Source organism: Leptonotus elevatus, chromosome 8, assembly GCF_054856555.1.
Source record: "Leptonotus elevatus isolate MCC_2025b chromosome 8, RoL_Lele_1.0, whole genome shotgun sequence".
Classification (NCBI taxonomy): domain Eukaryota; kingdom Metazoa; phylum Chordata; class Actinopteri; order Syngnathiformes; family Syngnathidae; genus Leptonotus; species Leptonotus elevatus.
Window position 1 is genome coordinate 24,024,675 of NC_141246.1, and position 24,441 is coordinate 24,049,115.

The window sequence follows — 24,441 nt, forward strand, 5'->3', positions numbered from 1 at the left end:
GCTATTGTGATGAAAAAAATACAGTAGCGGTGAAATGCTTAACAGCATGCTTTAATGATTTTAAAAAACTTATGATAAATTACTTTTTTCTTTACAGTTGAAAATGTTTTAAGTGTTAGTGGATTTCCCTAAATATTAAGCGGCACAACCTTGCGAAATTGCGCGCACGTAGCAAGTTTTTTTTCTTTTTTCGGCAGGCTTCGCTTCGTTCAGTGTTGCCAAACATTGCAAAGACACTCTCCAAACCCTCTTTATAGTCTCAAAACCTTTTTCTTGTCGCAAAGAAATTTTGAACATGTTCTAAATTTGATGGTGACACGAAAACCCCCGGCTGCAGCTCACCCATGTCTCAAATGTCGTCCAGTGACCAAAGGGTACTGAAAAAAAAAGCCATAAGAATAATAACTTAGAGACCCAACAAATCCATTATTTCTTTAGTTAAAATTGTTTAAATGAATTGGTAGATTACATCATTTTGCAAATTATGTTAAAGGCGCATAACAAAACATTGCAAGTACAAGTTGAAAGGAACGCAGATCTTTAAAAAACACACACACAAAAAACAAGACCAGACTGATGGAGCATACACACATCTTTCCACTATCCATAATTAACAAAACAAGGAAATTTGGAACACTGAAAAAAATGTGTAGGTCTTCCATGTTAATAATGCTCTGACAAATGTTTCGAGTTTACCTAAATTTGCAATGCACAATATATACTGTATGCTCGTTTTGCCACTGGCCGTTTTTTTTTCCCTCCTTTTTTTTAAATCCTCAAAATAATCTATTTTATTTTTATTTTACTTACTTTTACACTTCTTTTCTTAGGTCCTGTGGATCATGTCCAGCTTCTCGCTCCCTTTGTCATCATAAGACACAAGGAAGTTAACATCTCAGCAGTTCTCCTACCCACTCATCCACGCACAGTCACCTATTTCTGGTGGCTTGGCAACACTACTGAGGTAACTTCACAAATTTACGGTGACTGTGTATAAAGTGGCCATTAAAAGTCTACACATTCCTTTTCAAATGCCTGGTTTTAATGATATCAAATGAGACACCACACCGTGAACTTGGCGGACAGGTTTGTGTGTCCCAGTGATCCTAAGAGCTAAATTGTCTGGAGCACCCACAGAAAACAAGTCCTAGTTGAAAGACAGACAAAACACAGCTCACAGACCCCTTATGATTAAAAATTAGGGGGTGAAACGAGTACTCGAGTAACTCGAGTATCTCGGGTACGAAAATCCTCGAAAAAAGGCTCTAGCGTAGCGGACGCACAGGTTAACTTTTAATTTAACCACTCACTTCACCAATGCAAGGGAAGGAAGAAGAAGCGGATGTTATTTGATTCAAGGCGCGGGAATGAAGTAAAGACAAGTCGAAGAGGCGAGTGGAATGCGAAACTGGAGACGGCGGCGAAAGGGAACCTGCGGGCGGGTGCTGGTGGCTAGGCCGACTGTCTGCCCCGTAGTGGTGGGCGGATCGATCCAAATATCGATATTACCGATACCAAGTCAGTATTGTACTTGAAAAATAATTTGTTTTGTATGTTGGTTTATGTTTTAGATTTGCTGCATGATAACCTTTAACATTTTGTTTATTTAGGTTGGAAAAATCCACAAAAGAAGTGCCATGAAGGCAGAATTTTTTATACTTTTTTATATTTGTAGTTTCTGAACAGTATATGATAAATACTTTGTTTAAATTTGTTAACCTATGATCACTTTGTGCACTTTCTTTAGGAAAGTAAGAAAAAGTAAATTAACAAGTGGACGGTATGTGCTGCTTTGAAGACCCCCTTTTTCTTTTATCGCTCAGTTCCTTACACAACAATTTTAGATTTGGCAGAGGCATCTTTTGTTGAATAAGTTAAAAAAATATACAAGTTTCCTCCTGTAAACATCATCAAGCATATCATTTATACATGTATTTAAGGCAAGTTGTAAAATGTCTGAAGTCCTCTTTATGTTTAACAAATTGAAAACATCATAAATCATGCTGTTTCTACTAAGTACTGTCTCAAATGTTCTCCAATTTTGATACTGTAAATGTAGAGGATCGTATGCCGAGAAACGTTTCTTGGGATGAGTAATATGGCAGCCTTGCGGCTTCAAAAGTCTTGGCATATCGGCTATCCAGTCATATATACAGATCAGTGGTAACTGTTACATTTTTCAATATTCATGTCACGTGAAACAAAACAGCTCGTTTACAACTCCCGACTGGCTGCAAGAAATTGTGTCCATAGTAAAAAAATTCTAAATATTAAAATTATTTAAAAAAAAAATCATATATTTACAGGTACAATATATATATATATATATATATATATTGTACCTGTAACACAAAGCAATCAAATGCCTTATTACTGGTCAACTCAAATTCACAAATGAACAACCACTACCCTGGCGTAAAATGTAAGTGTACAATTAGAAAAAATTAACTGTTGATTAAAAAACAACAACTTATGATTAAAAGAAAAAAAGGAAATCAATTGTTTTTTTCATTAAGTGGAAATTGTCTTTTTTGTTGTTGTGTACTTTAAATTACTCTTAATCCAAGCAAAAATATATTTTATCCCAGTACTCGAGTACTTGATAGAATTTTCAGTATTCGAATACTAAAATAATCAAAAGCTGCAGCCCGATTAAAAACATTAGACCACAATTTCCCTTGTCTGTTTGTGGGTCTCTGTCCAAGTCATGTACCGCTGTGTACTTGGACAAGACACTTGACACAAATTGCCTCCAGTGCCAATGGTTTACGGATGTTGTGAATGTTCGGTGGTGGTAGGAGGTAGGCTTACACTAGCAGCCACTCTTCTGTCAGTCATCCCCAATACAGCTGTGTCGACATATGTAATTTACCACCACCAGTGTGAATATGTGAGTGCATGAACAATGAATCAATGTGAAGCATCTTTGAGTGTCCAGAAAAGCTCTATATAAATCGGATGCATTATTATTATTATTATAATACCTTGAAAAGAATGAACTAATGTGCAAAAGCGAAGAGCCATATCGTGACCACATCTAGTCCAAAGTTTATCAGGATGTAATTTTTGGCTAATGGCTGTGGGCCAGATATAGGTCGTATTTCAATTTATCTTGTGTTGCTATGGACCAGTTCTTGGCTGGAGTCGTAGCAGTTCTGGGAAACTAATCCACACCACATCAGGATCATTGTTCAAAAAGGCACTGGACCAGATCGCTTTTGAGATTGTGGGAGGAACTTCGTAGCAAATCTGGCCTGTGTCAGTTAGATTTTGCTATCTGGGTTGATACTTATTTTTTCAACTGGCTCATTGGACTACGGTGTATGTGGTCTTAGTTTAAGCAGACTGTTTGTCTGTCATTATTACTTAGATGAAGATCAGATCCAATTTTATGACCATTTCACTTTTATACTGACAGTGATTTATTGATTGTGATCTCTCTATATGTGTGCAGCCAATGGTCACATTGGATGGGAGTGTCTCATACACTTTTCTCAATGAGGGAACATATTCTCTCACAGTTCAAGTAGCTGCAGCCAACCTCATATTCCAAGATACCAAAACCATAGTGGTTAGAGGTAAGTCAATTGTTTTCTTAAAACTCATAAATGTTGGATGAATAGCAGCCATCTGAGTCACACTGATAACCTGTACATATTGTATGCCTTTATCTGGAATTAAGCGATCTGAGTGCAAGTATCTGTAAAAGATGATGATTTATTATCAGCAGGCAGTACTGCATTAAGGTTGACTGGCTGTAATGTGTGTGCATTTAGCCAAAAAGTAGTGCAGGAGATATAACAAACCTGAGGCTGAATAAGAACCAAATGACAAGGTCATAGGACTTAAAAATGAACACCACCTTTATATTCAAGGGAATTAAAAGCTGTTCTTCCCTGGCTCTGTTTGACAGAATTCTTCAAATCTCTTCTTTTATCATTCTCCCCAAATCTGGATGAGTTCAACCCTGATTTATCCGAGTGGAGGCAGGATGTGGGGAAAGTAATTAAAAAGGCTGTTCTCCAAGTGAGTGATTTTCATTTGCTCACTGATGCCCTCCCTTCCTCCCACCTTTCCTGTCCCTCTGTCTTTGATATGCTTTCCTTTCTATCTTTGTATTGGCTACATGACTACTTGTCTAGTTTTTTCTCAATTATTTCCTAAACCCCCATTACCTACTCTGAAGTCATTGGTGCGGTAAAAGAACACCCTCAGGCCACCCTGTGATTCATCATCAGACAGGTGTGAAGATGCCTCTGCTTCCCTTCTCCCTCAGGAAATTGCCTCATGAGCTCTCATTCCTTAATTTTAAGTCACACACACTGTATCAAATGATCTGCTAACACCTGAGCGTGGAAGTTAGAAGGGGCCTATTGATGTTTTACTCTGTATGTGTGTGTGTGTGTACACTTTCCATACTGAATTGTTGAAGATGTTAGAGCAATCACTATATTTTACACATACATTTCTGACTAGCAACAATATGCCACTGTAAAAACTGTTAGGGTATACAAGGTGATCTGAATTCTCAAAAGATTAGCCTGGTATTGGGGTTTGTAACAACTGTCAATGCAGTAGATCAGTGATTCTCAAAGTTTTCACACCTAGTACCACCATCATGACCAACATTAAAATACAGTAGCATAGTACAACTAGTGATCATCAAAAACGAGACAGGTTTATTCCTTAAAAATAAAATGAAAGTAGATTCAGTATTATTTACATTTTTAAGTATTTAAATGCATTTTTTATACTACTCACGCTATATCTAACTTTGAGCCCACTTGTCTCATCGAGTGCTGACGGTGGCCACTTATCTCAAATTCAAGTGGAAGCCACAAAGCTGCTCGTCAAAGCTGCTTTGTACAATTGAGTCTGCTTGGTCCTTATTTCGGCCAGTTTGTCCTGTCATGAACAATACAATAAGCAGGACCCATATACAAGACTCAAAGGTAAAAGGACAGTTCCAAAAATACACATATTTAATAAACATGCAAGGTTTGTTTCAAGAGTAGGTAGTGAGCATAGGCAACAGAGTCCAAAAACAAGAGGCAGAAGAAAAGGTCGACAATCAAAAGAGGATCACGGCATACTTGGAGTCAGTGACGTGGAGTAAGAAAGGCTAGAACGTGACGACAAGGTGCAACAAACTGACGACGAGACAGATTGTAACAAAAGGTGAAATACATAAGCTAATCAGGACTAATTAGGTGCAGGTCAGGGGAGTCTCAGGCCCCGTCCAGATGGAAGCAAAGCCGGCTTCGTTCCTCAAACAAATATCATACACACAGAAGCATTTCAAGACTTGCGTGTGTCCAAAAGAAGACGCTGACGACGTTTAACGGCTGTAATGTATATGCCAAGGATGGAGTGGTGCTGTAGCGTAGCCACAGGGAGTTAACGGAAGGCGTAGAAAAAGAATCAGCGAAGAAGACAAACACTTTTTTTTTTCTAACTTTATTGCAATCTACAGAACAAACATGGCTTTGCATGTATCAAAACAACATGGAAAAAAAAACCACAGGAAAAGTGACAATGGCGGGTGATTCAAGTACAACACCGCTTGTTGAACGTGGGAATAAAGAAGCAAAATATTTTGCTACAAAAGCATAAGCAAGCTTAGGAGGCTGCTCAAAACGACTACGACATGACTATCCGCCATTGTTGTTGACAGACTGACGACTTGCGTGCAGTCACGCGAGAATTGTCGCATACGTTCATCAATCGGCGACAATGCGTCGTCATAGAGGTGCGACCATTACATCATCACTAGAGGAGTATCCGCATATGGTGTCCAGACGGACGCGTACGGGGCGCGTTTTGAAATCTTTCCACTCTGGAGCCCGGTTTCAAAAGTGATCGGTTTCAAGCTCCGAAACCACGCCATCGTGTGGACGAACGGCCTGAACGGTAAGAAACTTGTTAGGATACATTGAAACTGGCTTTCGTGTTGATGGGGCCTCAGACAGGGGAACGCAGGCGAATACCAAAGAAACATACAACCATGACACGATTTGGAATCATCTGTGTTTCTGCATAAAAATATGATCTTATCTAATTCACAACAATTTCTCCAAAAATGTCCTCAAACTATCAGCACACAATAAATTACTGTATGTTTCTATCGTAGTATTAGTAATTGTGTTGTTGTTGTTTTTTTGCAGATGAGCTGGTTTCCTACCGTTAACACTGACTATACATAGACCTTGTTCAGAGTGCCAGTCCAAATTAGATTTTTAGCCAATCCCAATTGAAACTGGATGACTCTTTTGTAGTTTGAACAGTCACAAAACACATGAAATCCAGTTTTGTAGTTTCATATCGCATTTGGACAAAATACGTCTTAGCCTGAACAGCTCCAAACACACCAAACTGTTTTGACTGTATGTGATGTCACTTTACACAAGACTCAAGACCCAGTGCTATAGACCAGAGAGTGCCAATCGAAGTGCTGAGCGGTAACGTCAAACACTACACATGCTGGACGATGCCTCCTTCTGAAGTTGCTACAGTAACCTGGTGGTTTAATAATGTGGCCCAGTTTGAACAGGGCCAAATCCCATTTGGACACTTGCTAAAAACATTGTGGACAGTCAGCCCTAAAAATCTAATTTGAGGAGGAATCTGATCGGAATCAGACATGTCTGTAGTCTGAACGCAGCCATGGCTGCAAATAGAGAGGAACTACCTGTCGTTTACCAAAGAGGCACCATTTTGTCAGTCATGGACAGTGAGCAACAAATAATCCACTGCAAAGCATGTTTAGAAGCTGTTGGGGAAAAAAAAGACGTGGCAGCAGATGTTTTTCTGTGTGTGACATGGGAGCCCAAACTCCAGCTAAGACACAGACAACATCATCAGAATTATTTCACGTTTACTTCTGCCAAGGAGTCCATTAATGAAGGAGTCGATTGCTCTAAACAATGTCTTAGCTGCCTGTTGATACATTGTCATATAGCCACATACTGACACTGATCTATATTAAATTGTATGTGCGGTTGTAGTGATAAAGAACTATGAACTCAGGGGCGTTGTCAGGCATAAAGTTCTACTGGGGCACAGGTCCCCCTACTCCAGTGGCCTGCAGACAACTTTGTAGCAGGGCCCAAAGGTATATTTACTTATTTGTATTTTTTTAACAAACACACATCATCTATAGCAGTGTGCGTAATCACTATGGCAGGAATGTAATAGATGTTTTCTTCGTCATAGAAAAAAAAAGGCACAGACTTGAAAAGACTGATTGACCACCACTAAAACTTCTTCTTACATTGTTATTATGAGTTCAGCTTATAAAATAATTTTAATGGGAGGGAAAATATGAAGAGGATAAAAGCAATGACAGAAACAAAGTTGAACATTGTGAGTGTTTTATCTTGTGTTTGTTTAGTATCCATAATTATGTGAAGAAATACATTGGTGCTGTTCTACGTTGAAACATTTGTCCAATATTTAATATAAGGCCTGTGTTTCATAGAATGTGTGTCCTTTTCTTAAAGACAGTTAACAGTCTGTATTATGTATTCTTGCTATAGGTGGCTGAATTCCCAGAAGAACAGATTTTGGTTGCTGTGTTCCCTGGAGTTCCAACTGCTGCTGAGCTTTTCCTGTTGCCACACAAGAACCAGTCACATGACAAGAAAAAGAGTGAGCAGGAGCTAGAACAAGTATGAGTAACAAATATATTTTATACCCAGCTAATAAATTAGATCAAACAATATTGTTCTAAAAATAATTAAGAACATTGCTGCATTTCCTGAACAGGTTTCAAACATAATTGTAAGTGCACTGAACCAGAACCTGGTGGAGTTTGAGCTGAAGCCTGGCGTGAGAGTGATTGTATATAACACACAGCTAACACTGGGTAAGAGATATTTTCTTGCTTCTTTTTTTTGTTTTCAATTCATTCATTTATTTCTTTTTTGCGTCACTTTACTTCACTGGTTATTGTAAAACCATGAGCTTATCAGCAAGACAAATAATTCATCAGTGAGGAAGAGACGTCCTTTGAAAATACACAGGGCAGAAAAGTTTATTTAAAACGGTGAAGGCTCTTTAATGCCTGCATGAAAATTCTGAACATCTTTAAATCAAGTGTTTAACTGAGAATAATTATACAAAAAAATGTCCTGGAAAATTAAAGCAGAGTTCAGAATTGGAAAATAAATAAATAAATCAACATTTCTTGTTTTCAAATATTGAAGTCAAATGGCAGCAGTGGCTCAGGAGGTAGAGTAGGTCGCCCAGTAACCAATAAGTCAGCTGTTGGATTCCCACTGCCTCCAAGTCATGTGTTGTTGTATCCTTGGGTGAGACACTTCACACACACTGCCTCTAGTGCCACTCACACTGGTGTATGATTGGTGCGAATGTTTCTTGGTCGTGGAAATGGCCGTAGGCGCAAATGGCAGCTACGCCTCAATCAGCTTGCCTCAGGGCAGTTGTGGCTACTTGTATAGTTTACCACCACCAGAGTGCATATGCAGTTTTACAGCGTGGCAAGGGGTGGCAGATGCCACCCATACTAAATCCCTTGCCACCCCACTTGCCTCCGTTGTCTCTTTTGCCAATGGCTCCAACAATACAAAATGTTATTATAAATGTTCTCAATAGTGTGTATACAAAATCTGTTTAGAATGTTTCCCATTCTGCCCTTCCAAGAAGAAACGGTTCAGTATAATGCCGCCACCAATAGCAGCACTCTAAAAGTTATGGTTTTAATGTTTACGTTGTCATGGTGCCAGGGTAGCAGCGGCAAGCTAAGGATTTTCTCAATTCAGAGCAAATTACCGTTTATAGCAGTGAATTCACATCTCACTTTGATGAAAAGGACATTGTGACATTGCAATTTCCTAATATCAAGCCGCGTGACTCAAGAGCACTTTCTTCAAAGATCGCGACGGCTGAAGACAAGTTGTGCTGTTATACAAATTACAATGGTGGGTTGAGTCAGGGTTTGGCTGGATGTTCGCCGCTGGACAGGCAGCAGTGCGGGCGGGCGGCGGTGGGGGACCCAGCTTACCACCCGCTCACCCACATGTCACCTGGACCCATCGCTGCTACGGCCTGAACGGGGAGGCGGGAGCAGCGCGGGAGGCCCAGGCCATGGATCCCCGCCACCGCCGCTTGCCCCACTCCCCTACAGGTTCAGCTATGGTGGCTGCCGCCAGAGCGGGGAGGCAGAGGCAGAGAGGCTGACACAGCTCTGAGGGCGTGAGAAATGCAGGGCATCGTCCTTTGTTGCTGCTGGGGGGCGAGGAGGGGATGCTGGACGATGGCGGGTCATGGCTGCCTATCAGTTAGTTCGGTGTTGAGGAGAGTGGGCCTTTAGTTGAGCGTGTACGATAGTTTTGTATGGCCGTGTTTAAAAAGGAAAGACGCAAACACATCAGTGTTGCGTTCACAAATTCGTAAATAGCAGCACTCAAAGTAACAGAACATGACATAATTGCAACAAGCCCCCAATGGCAACACATAATGAATCAGAATCAGATTCACCTTTATTGGCCAAGTATGTAAAAACATACGAGAAAATTTTCTCCGGTAGTCTGAGCTATACTAATATTGCAGTACAAGCATCAATAACAAACAAGATATATGGCACATGGGAATAGAGAATAGTCTTTACGTCATATGTATATTGTGTGTATATATATATGGAGAGAGAGATCTTCATGCATCTCTTCGGTGCCTCACCAGCTGCTTGTCCAAGACCTCATCTATGATTTTAGGAATGGAGTCTCTTGGAGTGGTGGGTGGCTGACGTTCATCGCTGGAACGTTGGCCGTCTGGCTACCTTCGGTTGGAGAGTGCCACAAGAGCTGGGTGTCAAGAACACGCTCTCTACCGGTGCTCATGGAAGAGCTCACATTCAAGAGATTTGCCCTCTGCTTTGCCCACCCACTTGCCTTGACGGGCCCGGTGCAGGCACTGAGTAGCGGGCTCGGCGACAGCAGCGTTGGCGAGGAGGTTAGAGGAAACAGTGTTTAAAGACAAGAGGACAAAACAAAAAAACACATTAAACATTGCGCTTAAATGCAAATATTAATGTCCACAGTAAATTATGTAGAGTAAATTTGACTCTATTTAGAGTGGGACCAAGTAGACTCAGTTTTAGAGTAACATTTACATTTGGAAGAAAGTAAAGAATTGAAAATAAATAAATAAAAGCCACTCAAGGGTTGAGGAATGAACTCACAACCTTCAGCTTGGGACACTGCCACACACCTGACCGTGTGTGTCAGCTCGAATCTTCGTAACTCCAAGAAACCAAAAACAATGTGTTTGGTCTCCTCTCGGATAGTTTGGAGTGGCATAGCTCATGTGGTAGTGTGACAGTCTCCCAAGCTGAAGGTTGTGAGTTCATTCCTCACCCATTGAGTGACTTTTATTTAAATTTTTATAATTCTTTATTTTACTCTCTAACAAGTTTAAATGTTACTCTAAAACTGAGTCTATTTGGTCCCACTCTAAATAGTCAAATTTGCTCCGCAGAATTTGCTGTGTAACCTCTCTTTCACATCCAACTCGTGCCGCGGTGGCAGCTTGGTGTTTGATTGGAATAAGGGTGATGGCAAGCTTCTTCTACAGCACCAGAGATGACTTAGAGGCCCTTAAAACAGTTGTGTAACAAACTAAATAAACCATGAGAAATTACCAAGTAGATACACAGACACAGGCGTGGCAGCAGCATGGGACTGCTGCATTCTCAGGTAGTGCTGCAGGCGGTACATTTGGGTACCAGGAGTGGACTACTTCTGCAGGATGAAACCCACGTAGCCTTCCTTGTGGAGTCCCACACCTCTTTCCAGTTGCTTTCTGCCTGGGCAATCAAGCCGACCAGCTGAAATTCTGAAGGAGCCACTGGACACTGCCTTTATACATCCCTGAGTGGAGGGTGTACTTGCCAAGGAGTTCAGTCTAGTCGGTTGGCATTGCGTCCTTACACCGCAACACATTCAGGGCTCATCTTTGATGTACCTAGCCTCCGCGGATGAGTCCTGGAGCAGGTAGCAAAGTGGCCCCTTGTGAAACACGACAGACCTTTTCAGGAGAGAACATTTTTGACACATCTATCTCGAAATCAAATGTTATTCACCACCAAGCATATTTTACACTGTCACATTTAACTGGAAATGAACACACATTCATCTCGCATCCATGCATTCCTTTCACCCACCCATCCATTTTCTTAACCGCTTTTCGTCACAGGGGTCGCTGGAGCCTATCCCAGCTGGCGATAAACGATAACAAAACAAGCAATACAATATGACTTGTCTGCGAGTGCGCTTCTATGTTGACTCCCTTCCAGTTCAAGCTGCTGAAGTCACATGGCCTTGTGGTCTAAAAATATTTGCATTTGTGCGGTACCCCATTGGAATTCCATCCATCCATCCATTTTCACAAGGGTCGGTGGAGCCTATCCCAGATGGCTTCGGGCAGTAGGCGGGGTACACCCTGAACTGGTTGCCAGCCAATCGCAGGGAACACCGAGACAAACAACCATCCACACTCGCAATCACACCTATGGACAATTTGGAGTGTTCAATTAACCTGCCATGCAGGTCTTTGGAATGTGGGAGGAAACCGGAGTACCCGGAGGAAACCCACGCAAGCACGAGGAGAACATGCAAACTTCACCCAGAAAGGCCGAAGCCCGGACTCGATCTTACGTCCTTTGCACTGGGAGGCGAACGTGCTAACCAGTCAGCCACCGTGCCGCCGCATTCCATTCACGTTTAACAAAATTGTATTTAGGATTTCATGCAAAAAAAAAAATTGGGGGGGTTAAATAAATAAACAATGTGTCCACTTTAAGTCTACAGTCTCTCTCCTGATTCTCCTTCACTTGCAGCTTTTTTCAACCCCTCCCTCAATTCATTAAAAAGATGAAGCTCTGTAGATCTTCCTTCCCATTCATTCATGTGTTTTGTGAAACAAGCCCAAATCACCAGCCAAACACAATGAAATGCAAAACATACAAAAAGGATACGGGGATTGACGATTCTCATTCCCGTTCAGTGATAACTAATGTAATCACCACTATAAGCAAAAGCATGTGACTAAAAAGCAGTACTTCTAAATTATTTTTTGTTATGCCTTTCAAGGATGAAGAAAATATTTTGACTCACAACCCACAATTATAAATGATATCAATTGTCTATAAAATTGTAGTAGTACAGCTCTGCAGAGGAGCTAATAATTGAGATAATGATTGTAGTGGATGTGCAATTACACTTTATTCTAGTACATACATATAAATATGTTCCCTGATGTCACACGCGCCCCCATGGCATTGCACCGCACCCTCACTAGTTAAGAGCTACTGCTATAAAGAGACATAAAACCTGTTATAAGACGCAAAGAATATGAGCATTTAAGCACATAATTACAAAGCAAATGTTTAAGATTTTGGTTTAAACCATCTCATAGTACGTTAATCTCTCGATTTGGTGACTGCCATTTGGGTCCCAAGCACTTGCAAAATCCCTCATTTAATCTCTTTATGATGTCATTGTGAAAAGCACTACCCTTAGGTCAGTCTCTATTTCATTTGGTTGCATTTCAATTGTTTAATAGCTGCACAACTTTGAAGCTTTTGCTTGGAAAATAACCATCAATGGTTAAGTCAAAGGGGCATTTGTCAGATACCTTTACTGAGATACCTGTATGAAAGTTTTCACCTAATTCTGTGCGTACACATTATTATTATTATTTTTTACATTCATCAGTGCTTGCAAAACTTTTGCATATTGCAGGTGTGATTTGGATCCAGTAATCACTGATTGTTTAAAGCCTGTAGATGGGAATAATTAACACTGGAATTGGAACGCTTATTTCATGCTTTTCCAGGCCAAATGTATTTTAGCATTGAAATGTATACATGTATTTTTGTAAATGTAGCTACTCAATTGGGAATTTCCTAATTGTGTCAAAGTTTCCATAATTGAAATAGCCCATGCACTATGTAACTACATTCTTTTTATTTTTTACAAATGATAGTCATTTATGACAAACGCTACAGTCAAATCACTTTAAAAGTTGATGTTTCAGTGTAATGTGTTTTTCAAACTGTCCTCTTCCTGCTATCGTCAGAAATGTGTTTGCAGAACATTGGCAGCTGCATCAGTCTTACAGCAGTCAACAGCAGCAGATGATTGGTCTTAACAGGGTTAACTTAATTTTCCTCAATGTACTACAGGACTGTACATTTAGCTATCCATCATTTGACTGAAGCATTTATAAACATTTGCTTCTGAATTGTGGTCATACATAAAGAAAAGGATTGCTAATGTAGCAATATTAAAATGACTCCATGTTCCTACAGCACCCTTGGTGGACTCGAACCCTCGACATAGGAGCTCTGCTATGCTGATGCTCCTATCAGTGGTTTTCCTTGGCCTTGCGGTGTTTCTCATCTACAAATTCAAGAGGTACAAACATTTTGTGATTGTGTTTACTTTCTCCACAATAGAATCATGATAATGATTTGAATCCATTTTTGATGATGCCATGTAAGCACTGTCTTGGCTCATCGTTTACGGTCTTGTCTGGAAACCACATTTTTACATCTTCCTTTAGGCCGCAGGCAGCATCATTCCAGTACATGTAAGATAAGAAAATATAATCAGCAATTCAATGCAGTGTCTACTGTACCATCTTTTAGTGCAAGTGCCTTATTTGTGCTATAAGATAATCATACTGTGCTAATAGAATTCTCTCTCTTTCAAAATAAATAAATAAAATAAAAGTAATAATAAAGTCATTAATAGTAATAATGAATATAGAATGCTACCCATTAGTTCAAAGAGAAATACCTCTCAAATTTGCAATCAATAACTAAAATTAATGTTCCCTGGAAATTATATTAATGTGAAAGGGGAATGTGTGCTTGGTATATTTTTTTTGTCTTTTTATTTATTTAGTTTTTTTTACTCGGCACACACAGGACTATACTTCTAGTTCTAATGCTTCCTTTTGTAAACTTTTAGAAAAATACCTTGGATAAACATATATGCAGAGGTGAACCAGGAGAAGGAGCAAGAGATGATTAGCTCGGTGGGCCAAGGTGACAACACGCCAAAAATAACACTGAATAAGTTCTCCTCGTCCAAAGAACTCATGGAGAAAGGACTGGATGCAAGAGTCAAAAGTAAGTTATAACCACAATTCACTCATATCAGGCTCAACCCCTAAATCATCCAATACGTTAAATACTATACTATCTTAAAAATCTAATGGAGTTGAGTTGTAAAAACAATAGACAGATAGGACATTAAAATGAATCCACAGTACTTCTTAACCTGTCCTTTGGGACATAAATGCAAAATAAATAAAAATATAAAATATAAATATAAAATAAATACAGATTATTACAATTCTCAGTTTTGATTGACTTTGTGGTTACTCAAAATGCATACATACTTAAAGTCTGCCCAAAATATAGACAGCACATGCACACCGACATCTTGGAAGTGACAGTGTTGGTCAGTTGTCAGCAAATGCTCAACAATTAAATTTACTGTACAATAAACCTCAGTAGAAAATAAGCATTTTTTTATTCTTATTCTCATTTTTATTTGACTTCAATTTAGTCTCAATGTATCTTTACCAGCTGCATTTTATTGGAGGCCACCTGGCCGTGATAATTGTTTTCTTTCTTTTTTGCACACATTCAATTCTTAAATCCTACAGTATTGTGGAAAACAGTTACAAACCTGAAGATGTAATCCACCACATGAATGTTTTTATACTCACTTATTTGTGTATTTCACAAGTATTTTTGTTTTGTCTTTGTTTAATAAATTTGCAATCACATCAAGTTTTCATAATCTAAATTTGTATCTTTGTGACTGTGGCACATACTGTACAACTTCAGCTGAAGATTTACACTACCGTTCAAAAGTTTGGTGTCACCAGGCAATTTTGTGTTATTTGGCAATGTCTCGCATGAAATAGCCTGTGCTAACATTATTGTGGGAATGCACTGTTTCAATGTGCAACAACTCCCACATTACATCCGAAATGCCCATATAATACAGACCCCGCTTGAACCACATTTTAGTACATTCAATGGTTCGATACCAACTGACTATCATATCAGGAAATTGATTACAATTTCTCTGAAATTATTAAAACCCACTTTTGACAGATTGCAGTTCAAGTTTTATTTTTATTCATTTGTCATAACTACAATTAAAAAGGTTTAATTTTCACATAATTTATTTTTCAATTTACTTCATAAGTACATGGATTCAGCTAATAGCATTCAGCTAATAGCATTCAGCATTCCCATGCAATTTATGCAGAAATTACACTTTGTCGAGTTGCACAAGGGTTTTCTAATATCCATTAGCTTTCTGACGCAATGAGCAAACACCTTGTACCTTTAGAACACTGTCGTGATAGTTGCTGGAGATGGGCCTCTATATTGCACCAAAAAACAGACATTTGGAGCTTGAATAGTCATTTACTACATTAACAATGTATAGTGTATGTTTCTGAAAGTTATCTTCATTTAAAAACAATGCTTTTCTTTCAAAAATAAGGACATTTCTTGGTGACCCCCAATCTTTTGAATGGTAGACAGACAGTAACTGACCTCAAAGATAATCAAATATTCAATAACAAACCACCCTTGTTTGATCAATTATAAATATATATATACCATGGTTTACCATTATTTGATACAAATGTACATGAATTAATTACTTTTTTATAGTTATTGTCAAACACACATTTGTTCAACAGTACGATAGTTGTACTATCACTTCTTCTGCTTATATATATTTTTTGTATCCTGTCTTCTCAGGGGGAGTCACAAATGCCCGTGAGAACACAAGGGAGATTCCAAACTGTACGAGTGTGTAGAGCGTGCTATCTTGTGTCAAGTGGTCTCTCTTTCAGTTTTGTAATTCTCAATACAACTGCTGTTAATAGTTTTCTAAGAGACCTAATTTCTACCGCCGTGCATGGAAGTAATATTCAACATCCATGCAGCAAATCAATGTATTCAATGAGATTATTTGACTGTCTAATGATAAGACATCAATCATTTGTGTGCGTGTATCAGCAAGGTAACACACTACATTTCACTGGTGTTGGGCCGAAACCTCCTTTGTCACAATTTGGTAAATTTCATATTTTTTCACAAATCTATACTATTAGTCAGGCCACATGTGTGGATGGTATTTTGACAAATTATTGACCAATCTAACGTGTTGAAAATGAAATGTTAATGGTTGAACAAACATGCCGTTTTGGGGTCTCCTGAAATGTGATGATTTTGGCGGTATGAGGATTCTGCCTGACGCCAGCGATTTGTAAAGTTAGAAAAATACTTTGCTTCAGAAATCATCTCTGCTTGTGTATAAACAACAACGTCCAAGTATACAAACAGTACACTACTGTCGCCTACCCTGTATATACCATCTAGCTTTTTAAAGGTCCATAGTGTGTCATGGCAAAAGATCAGACAAATAGTCTGCTTTTGAAAATCTGTCAAAAAATGAACACGTCAGCTTTGTTTTAATGAGGTCAATGACCAGTGCCTGTTTCAACTGATGATTATATTTATGTAGATAATTAATTATTGTAAATAGCTATTTTTCAGTCATTCATAAAAATAAAAAAAACCACGCTTATTTTAAGGGTCGTACTCTTCTTGACATATCTTGTGTGAAATGTATATCTCTTTCTACACATTTTCATAACTTAAATTTTCTGGAAATTAAATGTACATTTGCAAAAATTGCCATGTTATGTTAAATGTGAATACTTTCATTTTGTATTGTGTATAGAATGTATACTGAGATAATTAATCTGCATTATTGCATTTGTCAATGAATGAAAAATCTGAACTCGTCTAAGAGCAAAAGCTAAAACAAATACATTATTAGGGTTACCAGTCCTCAAAGTATTTACCCATTCCATGTGTTATGGTTACACAGTTGTACAGTCATTTTGGAACATTTTGTAAAAAAAAAGAAAAGAAAAAGAAAAATGAATATTTTTAGTTATCTTTCATTATCCATCAAGCAATGTACTCAAGCTTCAGTTCATAATGGCAAAGCTCTCAAAAGCGAGCATCTATCTTATCATAGAATTCTGTACTTTAGAGTGCTGGACCAACAATGTCAAAGTTATTTTTTCATGCTTTAGAAAGATGACACAGCGTTTGAGACAAGTGTGGGCTTGTTTTCTAGCATATTCAGAAATGATAAATTATTTATGTAAAAATTGAACTGAAAGACTCACTGCTAGAACTTGCACTTGATCTGTAATTCCCCCTGGTTAAAGTACGGTATATTATTACATACCATTTTAAGTTTTTCTAAGCTAATAATGTATTGAGGCCTTCAGTAACATGATTGATGATATATTATATTTCTAAGCATCATAATCACAAACTTAAGTCCTCATCCTTTTATACATTTCCTTGTACATTAAATAATGTAGAGTTTGTTTATTCTCACTAAAATTGTTCATTCTAACTTATATTGGATAATGCTATTGACTGCATATACATGGAGGTATGATTGCCAATAATGATGAATACAATAATTCACATTTAATTTAGATATACAATTTGTAGATATATCATAGTGTCTGTCATCACACCAGGTTTCTCATTCAATTATGTTAAGTGCCATCTTTCAGGCTGACAATGGCATTTTTTTTAATTTGGTAGACTATGCTAGGATTCATGGAGCTGCCAAAAGTATAGGATACTGTGCTTGTGTCTTGCTGCAATGAGGTCACACTACTGTGATGACATTAGTTGACATAGGTATTGTTATCATGCCAATGACACACGCACAATATATATTTTTTCCTTTTCATCGTTACCTACCACAGTGACCTAAACTGAAATGTAACGCTTGGTGGAAACTGGTGTTTTTTGTGAGATTACAGAAAGCAAAAACAATGTAATGTTATGATGTGCTCTAAAACTCCCCATTGCATGTACTATCTGTAACTGATGTATTTTGTCTTCATTTGCATATTTCTATGGTAAAAACAATGTCATTTTGAAGGTGTTTAAAATAAATGTATTTTTGTACATCACCGTCAATGGATCCATATGAACATGCTGGGGTTTGTTTTGTTTTGTTGTTTTTGGGGGATTACATCACTCTGACCACATCCAACAGAGGTACAGACCAGAAGTAACACTTCTGGCAGTTAGTGTGAAAACTTTGCTTTAATAAGTTATATTTAATCAAAACCATGAAAACAACATCAAGTGGCTTCTGATGAAAGTCAGACTCTGAATGGCATCTGAAGGCAGCCCGTCAGAAAGGAGTCTCAGGTCACCACAGGTCTTATATACGAAGGGTGTGTATACACAAAACGTGGCGTACGCACTTTTCCACTCTCACGTTCAGATGTATCGAGTGAAATGACCATGGGAATGAGTGGTGCTCCAAGTCAACTCCTTGTCTAGCGTACGCAAGTTTTTGTTGCTTTGGAGCCGTTGGCGAGTTGTAGAGGTGCTGGGCAATAGAAATCCAGACGTTGATGTCACACATCCTAAAATGGGCATTAGCGCAGCCATTTTGGCAGCATAGAAAACTCGTCTGCCACTTTGAGTAAAAGGCAAACACCACACTTGTGGACCAACTGCCATAATGAGAAAAGGCAAAAAAAGAAAAGAGGATCGAACATTTTCCAGGCTACCAAAACAGGAACCAACGCTTAGCCAATGGATCACAGCAGCCATAAAAAGGGTGAACAACAAGATGGAGGATTTGGGATCCTCCCCATGGCTTGTGTAGAGATCACTTCATATCAGGTGAGTCAATTACTGAATCAGTTAGTCGTGTAGATGTAGCTCGATTGTATAGTAATTAAATGAAAGCAAAAGACGTGAACGGGCACTTTGTACATGAATCAGCAAATGCTAACTTACCACCCACAAAATGTGGGGGAAATAATCAGTTCCGTTCGTTTGTGCTGCTACTGTTTAATAGATATTACACAGTTGAATTTAATAACTGACCATAAAGGCTTTTTACGGCATAAATGACGGCGCGTCGGCCGAATTACAGATGCTAAGTTGCTAATGTACCTAAATAACACTGCCAAGACTTCTGTGAAACTGCTAACTTTAATGGCATTTTGACCACACATAAAAGAAAATAAATCTGGATTGTACAAACTTGTAAAGCCTTTGTATGATCAGATATGACAGCACTCACTGGTGTAAGAGAGGGGGTAATTCCACGTAGCAGAGTCGCCGAGTAAAAAAGCCCTCTTTACACTTAAGCGCCAGTCCATCATGTCCATCTCGTATAGCGTGTCATTTTCATCAAAGGACTGTCAATGCTCTTAGGTGGAAAGTTGATGGATAAACGGTAACTTTAGCCCTCCTCGCCGTTTTAGTCCATTAACGCTGCCCCCTCTCTATTGCGGGAGGTGAAATTTTTGCCGGGCGGTTGCTGAAAAAACATGTAGTATTTATGTGATATATACCGTATTTTATTTAGATATCATTGTACACACACAGGAGAGGGGTGGTGGACGGTGGCAGCCATGCGCCGAAAAATCGAAAACCATTGTCGTGGTTTACGCACGCCGGCCAACATGCGCCTAGGCCAAGGGTGCCGGGAGCGGGGGGAATGGGTGGGTTGTGTGTGCGTAGTAGGGATGAGCGAATATGCCAATATCTGTACATACTCAGCCATCAACGTGTCTCAAGATGTCTTAATAAACAAAATCAAGACATCTTAAGACATTTTGGAAGATTAAGACGTCTTAAAACAAACATTTGAAGACACTATTCCTTGACAGAGCAGCACATGGGATGCCCCCCAAACAGATTTTTGTGTCTTGAAGACAATGAATATCTTAAGACATCTTAAGTCATATTTCCATTCAGATCTTAAGATGTCTTGAGAGATGGTATCATGACAGAAGCAGCACATGGGATGACTCCCAAACAGATTTTGGTGTCTTGAAGACGTTTAATGTCTTCAAGACGTCTTAAGACATATTTCCTTTGTCTTAAGACATGCACATCTTACGATGGCTTGAAACATGCAGGTATCATGAGAGAGCAGCACATGGGATGCCCCCCAAAGAGATGTTTGTGTCTTGAAGACATTGAATGTCTTAAAACAGCTTAAGACATATTTAATTTGACTTAAGAGATGCACATCTTAAGGTGTCTTGAGACATGATATGGATGACTCAAAGAAATGATCAAGCTATCTTGTTTAAATGGCAGTATTATGATGATAATGATCTATTGATATTTTGCTGTAAACCCTTGTATAATGTTATTGGAGTGTCACAAACAGATTAAATGCGAGGGAATCAAAAAAATTGTGTCCCACCCCCTCCCTCTGGCTAATAGCTAGCTAACAACGATAGCTATTGCAATATAAAGTAGAGCATTTCTGTCTTACGTTGAGTTAACTACCCTCAAACAAATGTATGTTTCGGGTGTTATTTTATCTCACGTTGTGCGTGTGTGTGAGGGAGCAGGTGCAGTAATATGTTGTGTAGTACTGTTGAGTACTCAGGGCAATTGTCCAACTTTTTGGTGCTCACAAAATAGCACTGCTGCTTACATTGCATAAATCTGGTCAACTTGGATGACTAACTTGAGCCAGTAGGCTGAACTGATGTAATTATTTTTTGGTGTTGTGTTATACATGATATTTTAAAGTTACAGTGAAGTATGAAGATGCAGTACTAAGTATTTCTCAATACAGTTATGACAAAAGCCAGAATTCTGAATTGTTGTTGACAAAGTGATTAATTATTTTTTTCTTGTGTTCTGCTGCACACATATATTTCATAGGTTGAAGTTAAAGTGAAGATTGAAGAATCAGTATAAGAGTAAGTATTTGTTCTTTTTTTTTTTTTTTTTTTATAAAAGCCAATACACGTAACTGTTGTTGAGTGATTGCTGTGCCGTTCATTGGCGGACAGAGAGGTAGTTGAAATGCGCAAATGGTGCGGTACTGCTTGGCGGGGATGTGGCAGAGAGGAGCACTACAGTACAATACTGTACCATAATGTATGATGTGGCGCGCACTTAAATATTAACTTGCAAGCAAAATACAACTTTTATAGACATCAGTCAGCCTTTGTTGGTATCTGCAAATGTTTGTAACTCGGATGTTCGTAACTTGTATTTATCTGGGGAGATGTTTCTGCGTGGTTGTGGGCGTTTACTGTGCGTGGATGGGTGTGGTCTCTACAAATTAGAACGAAATAAAGCCTATGCTGAATGTATTAATGTGCTTATTAAATATACTAAACAACTATAAGGCACATCAAATCAGGCGAGCAGGCAGATATAACATCACACGTTAGGGCTACGCAACGCCAGCTAATGCTAGCTAATACTTGTAGGTAGCAGGACTCAAACTTACTACACATTAAATGGCGATTGCCACTCACATCACATGTACACGCCCTCTGTAAGGAAAGCACAGAACTGGACTTAGACTTAACAAGACTTAACACCTGACGGGTAGTCAATCTTAACTGCGGTAGGCTTTGTCAAGGCGCGACTCATGCACGATCTGTGACCCGCATGCGCATAAGATCGGCCATCTTGGATTGCCAACTGCAGCAATCACATTAGCACAAAATACCTGTATATGCCTGCGCGATAAAGTGCGCTCGTAAAAACATGAAACATAAAAGTTTTTTAAAAATAAATTGATTCTCAATGCATTTTAACTATTTAACTATTTTAATTCTATATGTTTTAAAGATGAAAATTTTACTTTTGACCCCATTACATTTCTAGTGAGTCTGCATTGCTATACTTTACAGTAAGTGTGCGGTGCGTGTCATTTTGGGGGGTCTCCTAAAAAGTGACGATTTCTGAGTTAACTGTACAAAGTTTTCGCCGGACACCAGCAATATATTATGTGGAAGTAGAATCCTTAAGCCAGGATATACAGTATAATATTAATCAGCCCATAGTGCATCTCTGTATAACTTTTGTATTGTGGGTGCCATTTTCAATCTGACACTGTGATTTTACACACCTTGCATTCTTTAGGAAGAGCTGGTGGTGCTGTTGTCAGGCGATCTCCTGATATAACATAAATTACATTATGGCATTTCAACGTCTTATGTTTTCATATCTACGACATATTCCTTGAAATCCAATCAGTAAAAGTCCTACTAGGCTGAGGTTTGAAGGATTTTGAAATCCTGAAGATAGGTTCCAGTTCCCCCTTCATCAGCCCGGATGCCTCATCTGTCCAGTAGGCAAACCTGTGGCCATGCCTTTGAAAAACACAATTACACCATTTACAAACCCAATTACAAAAACGTTGGGACACTATACAAATTGTGAATAAAAACTGAATGCAATTATGTGGAAGTGCCAAATTTCAGAATCGAACGTAGAAAACAGGACAAAAGGTTTAAACTGAGAAAATGTATAATTTTAAGGGAAAACGATGTTGATTTTAAATTCCATGGTGTCAACAATTCTCCAAAAAGTTGGGACAAGGCCATTTTCACCACGGTGAGGCATCCCATCTTCTTCTTACAACAGTCTGCAAACGTCTGGGGATCGAGGAGACAAGTTTAGAAATAAGTTTGCTGTCCCATTCTTGTCTAACATGCGTCTCTCTAACTGTTCAACTGTCTTGGGCTTTCTTTATTACACCTTCCCCTTTATGATGTGCTCTGCAAGTGAAAGAAGTGGACTGCAGGCTGGCCATTTTAATACCCGGATCCTTTTCCTACGCAGCCATGATGTTGTAATTGGTGCTGCATGTGGTCTGGCATTATCTTGTTGAGAAATGCAAGATCTTCTCTGAAAGCGATGATGCCTGGATAGGAGCATATGTTGTTCTCGAATCTGAATACACCTTTCTGCATTGACGATGCCTTTCCAGATGTGGAAGCTGCCCATGCCACATGCACTCATGCAACCCTATACGATCACAGATGCAGGCTTATAAACTGAGTGCTGATAACAACTCGGGTTGTCCTTGTCCTCTTTAGTCAGTATGATATAGCGCCCCAGTTTTCCACAAAGAACTTCGAATCGTGATTCATCTGACCACAAAACAGGTTTCCACTTTGCCACACTCCATTTTAAATAACCCCTGACCCAGAAAAACGCCTGCACTTCTTGGTCTGCTTTAGAAATGGCTTATTCTTTGTACTGTAGAGTTTCATCTGGCAACGGCGGCTGACACGGTGGATTGTGTTCACCCACAATGTTTTCTGGAAGTATTGCTGAGGCCTTTCTGTGATTTCCCTTACAGTAAACATTCCTGTTTGCGATGTAGTGCCGCTTAAGGATCATGAGCTTCCAGTATGATTTTTCTGCCTTGACCATTACACACAGAGATTGTTCTAGATTCTTTGAATCTTTAGTTGATGCTATGCACTGTATATGATGATTACTTCAACCTTTTTGCAATTTTTCGCTGATAAACACCTTTCTGATATTTCTCCACTATCTTTGCAGGAATTGGTGATTCTCTACCCACCTTCGCTTGAGAGACACTGCCACTCCGAGAAGCTCTATTTATACTCCAATTAAGGTTGGCAATGGACCTCATTATTGATAACTGGCCTTCCAGCTGTTTTTTTTTATAAGTGCAATTGACTTTTGCAGCCTCTTATTGCTACCTGTCCCAACTTTTTTGAGATTTGTTGGCACCATGAAATTTACAATCAACATATTTTTCCCTTAAAATTATACATTTTCCCAGTTAAAACTTTTGACCTGTCATCTATGTTCTATTCTGAACAAAATATTGACATTTGGCACTTCCACATAATTGCATTCAGTTTTTATTCACAATTTGTATAGTGTCCCAACTTTTTGGGAATAGGGTTTGTAGATGCCAGTGGCCCCACAAAGTTGAGATAAAACTCCTTCTGTGATGCCATACATACCCCTCAATCTGAAAATGCAACCAATAAACCAACAACCTGATGTTTTTTAATCACAATGGGAGCAAACTAACAGTACCTCTGTGAATAAAATTGGAGCAGAGGTGTTCAGGCAAAGGGCATACTGGAGGAAAAACAAAATGTTAGCAGATAATTTCAAGGTGAATGAAATTATTGTAGCCTTCATTTCCTATCCAACAATTAATTAAGGCCAACAAGATCCACATTTCATTTTAACTCTTTGACCGCCAAAAACGTTTAATAACGTTTAGTAAAATCCAAATGAGTGCCGCCAAAAAACGTTAAAAGACGTTAACTATGTTTTTTAATGGAAACGGGTGGAGGAGAGCCTTGGCCAACTGTGCTCAAAGTATCAAGCAGATTGAGTTAGTATAATGACTATTTATGGGCACTAGATGGCAGCGATGACTCTTTTTGGACAAGATCGGGTAGGAGTCAGTAGTAGAAGACGTGAGGTGGAGCTAAGAGTGTTGAGGGGAGAATGGCTGCGTAAGTGAAAATGGCGACCGGTTGCAAGCAGCTCACGCTTGAGCA

The 24,441-nt window shown here is 39.0% G+C and overlaps 1 protein-coding gene across 1 annotated transcript in view; it reads left to right on the forward strand.

The window, feature by feature from the left end:
• Positions 1 to 18,025, forward strand: part of sorcs3a (sortilin related VPS10 domain containing receptor 3a) — a 262,848-nt gene extending 244,823 nt beyond the window's left edge. Inside the window, exons 20-27 of the mRNA XM_086082047.1 lie at positions 831 to 964; positions 3,455 to 3,578; positions 3,914 to 4,026; positions 7,536 to 7,667; positions 7,765 to 7,864; positions 13,328 to 13,433; positions 13,992 to 14,152; positions 15,812 to 18,025. Of these exons, the coding sequence (XP_085938173.1) occupies positions 831 to 964; positions 3,455 to 3,578; positions 3,914 to 4,026; positions 7,536 to 7,667; positions 7,765 to 7,864; positions 13,328 to 13,433; positions 13,992 to 14,152; positions 15,812 to 15,870 (929 nt within the window). The 3' untranslated portion in view covers positions 15,871 to 18,025. The remainder of the gene's footprint in view (positions 1 to 830; positions 965 to 3,454; positions 3,579 to 3,913; positions 4,027 to 7,535; positions 7,668 to 7,764; positions 7,865 to 13,327; positions 13,434 to 13,991; positions 14,153 to 15,811) is intronic.
• Positions 18,026 to 24,441: the final 6,416 nt, after the last annotated feature.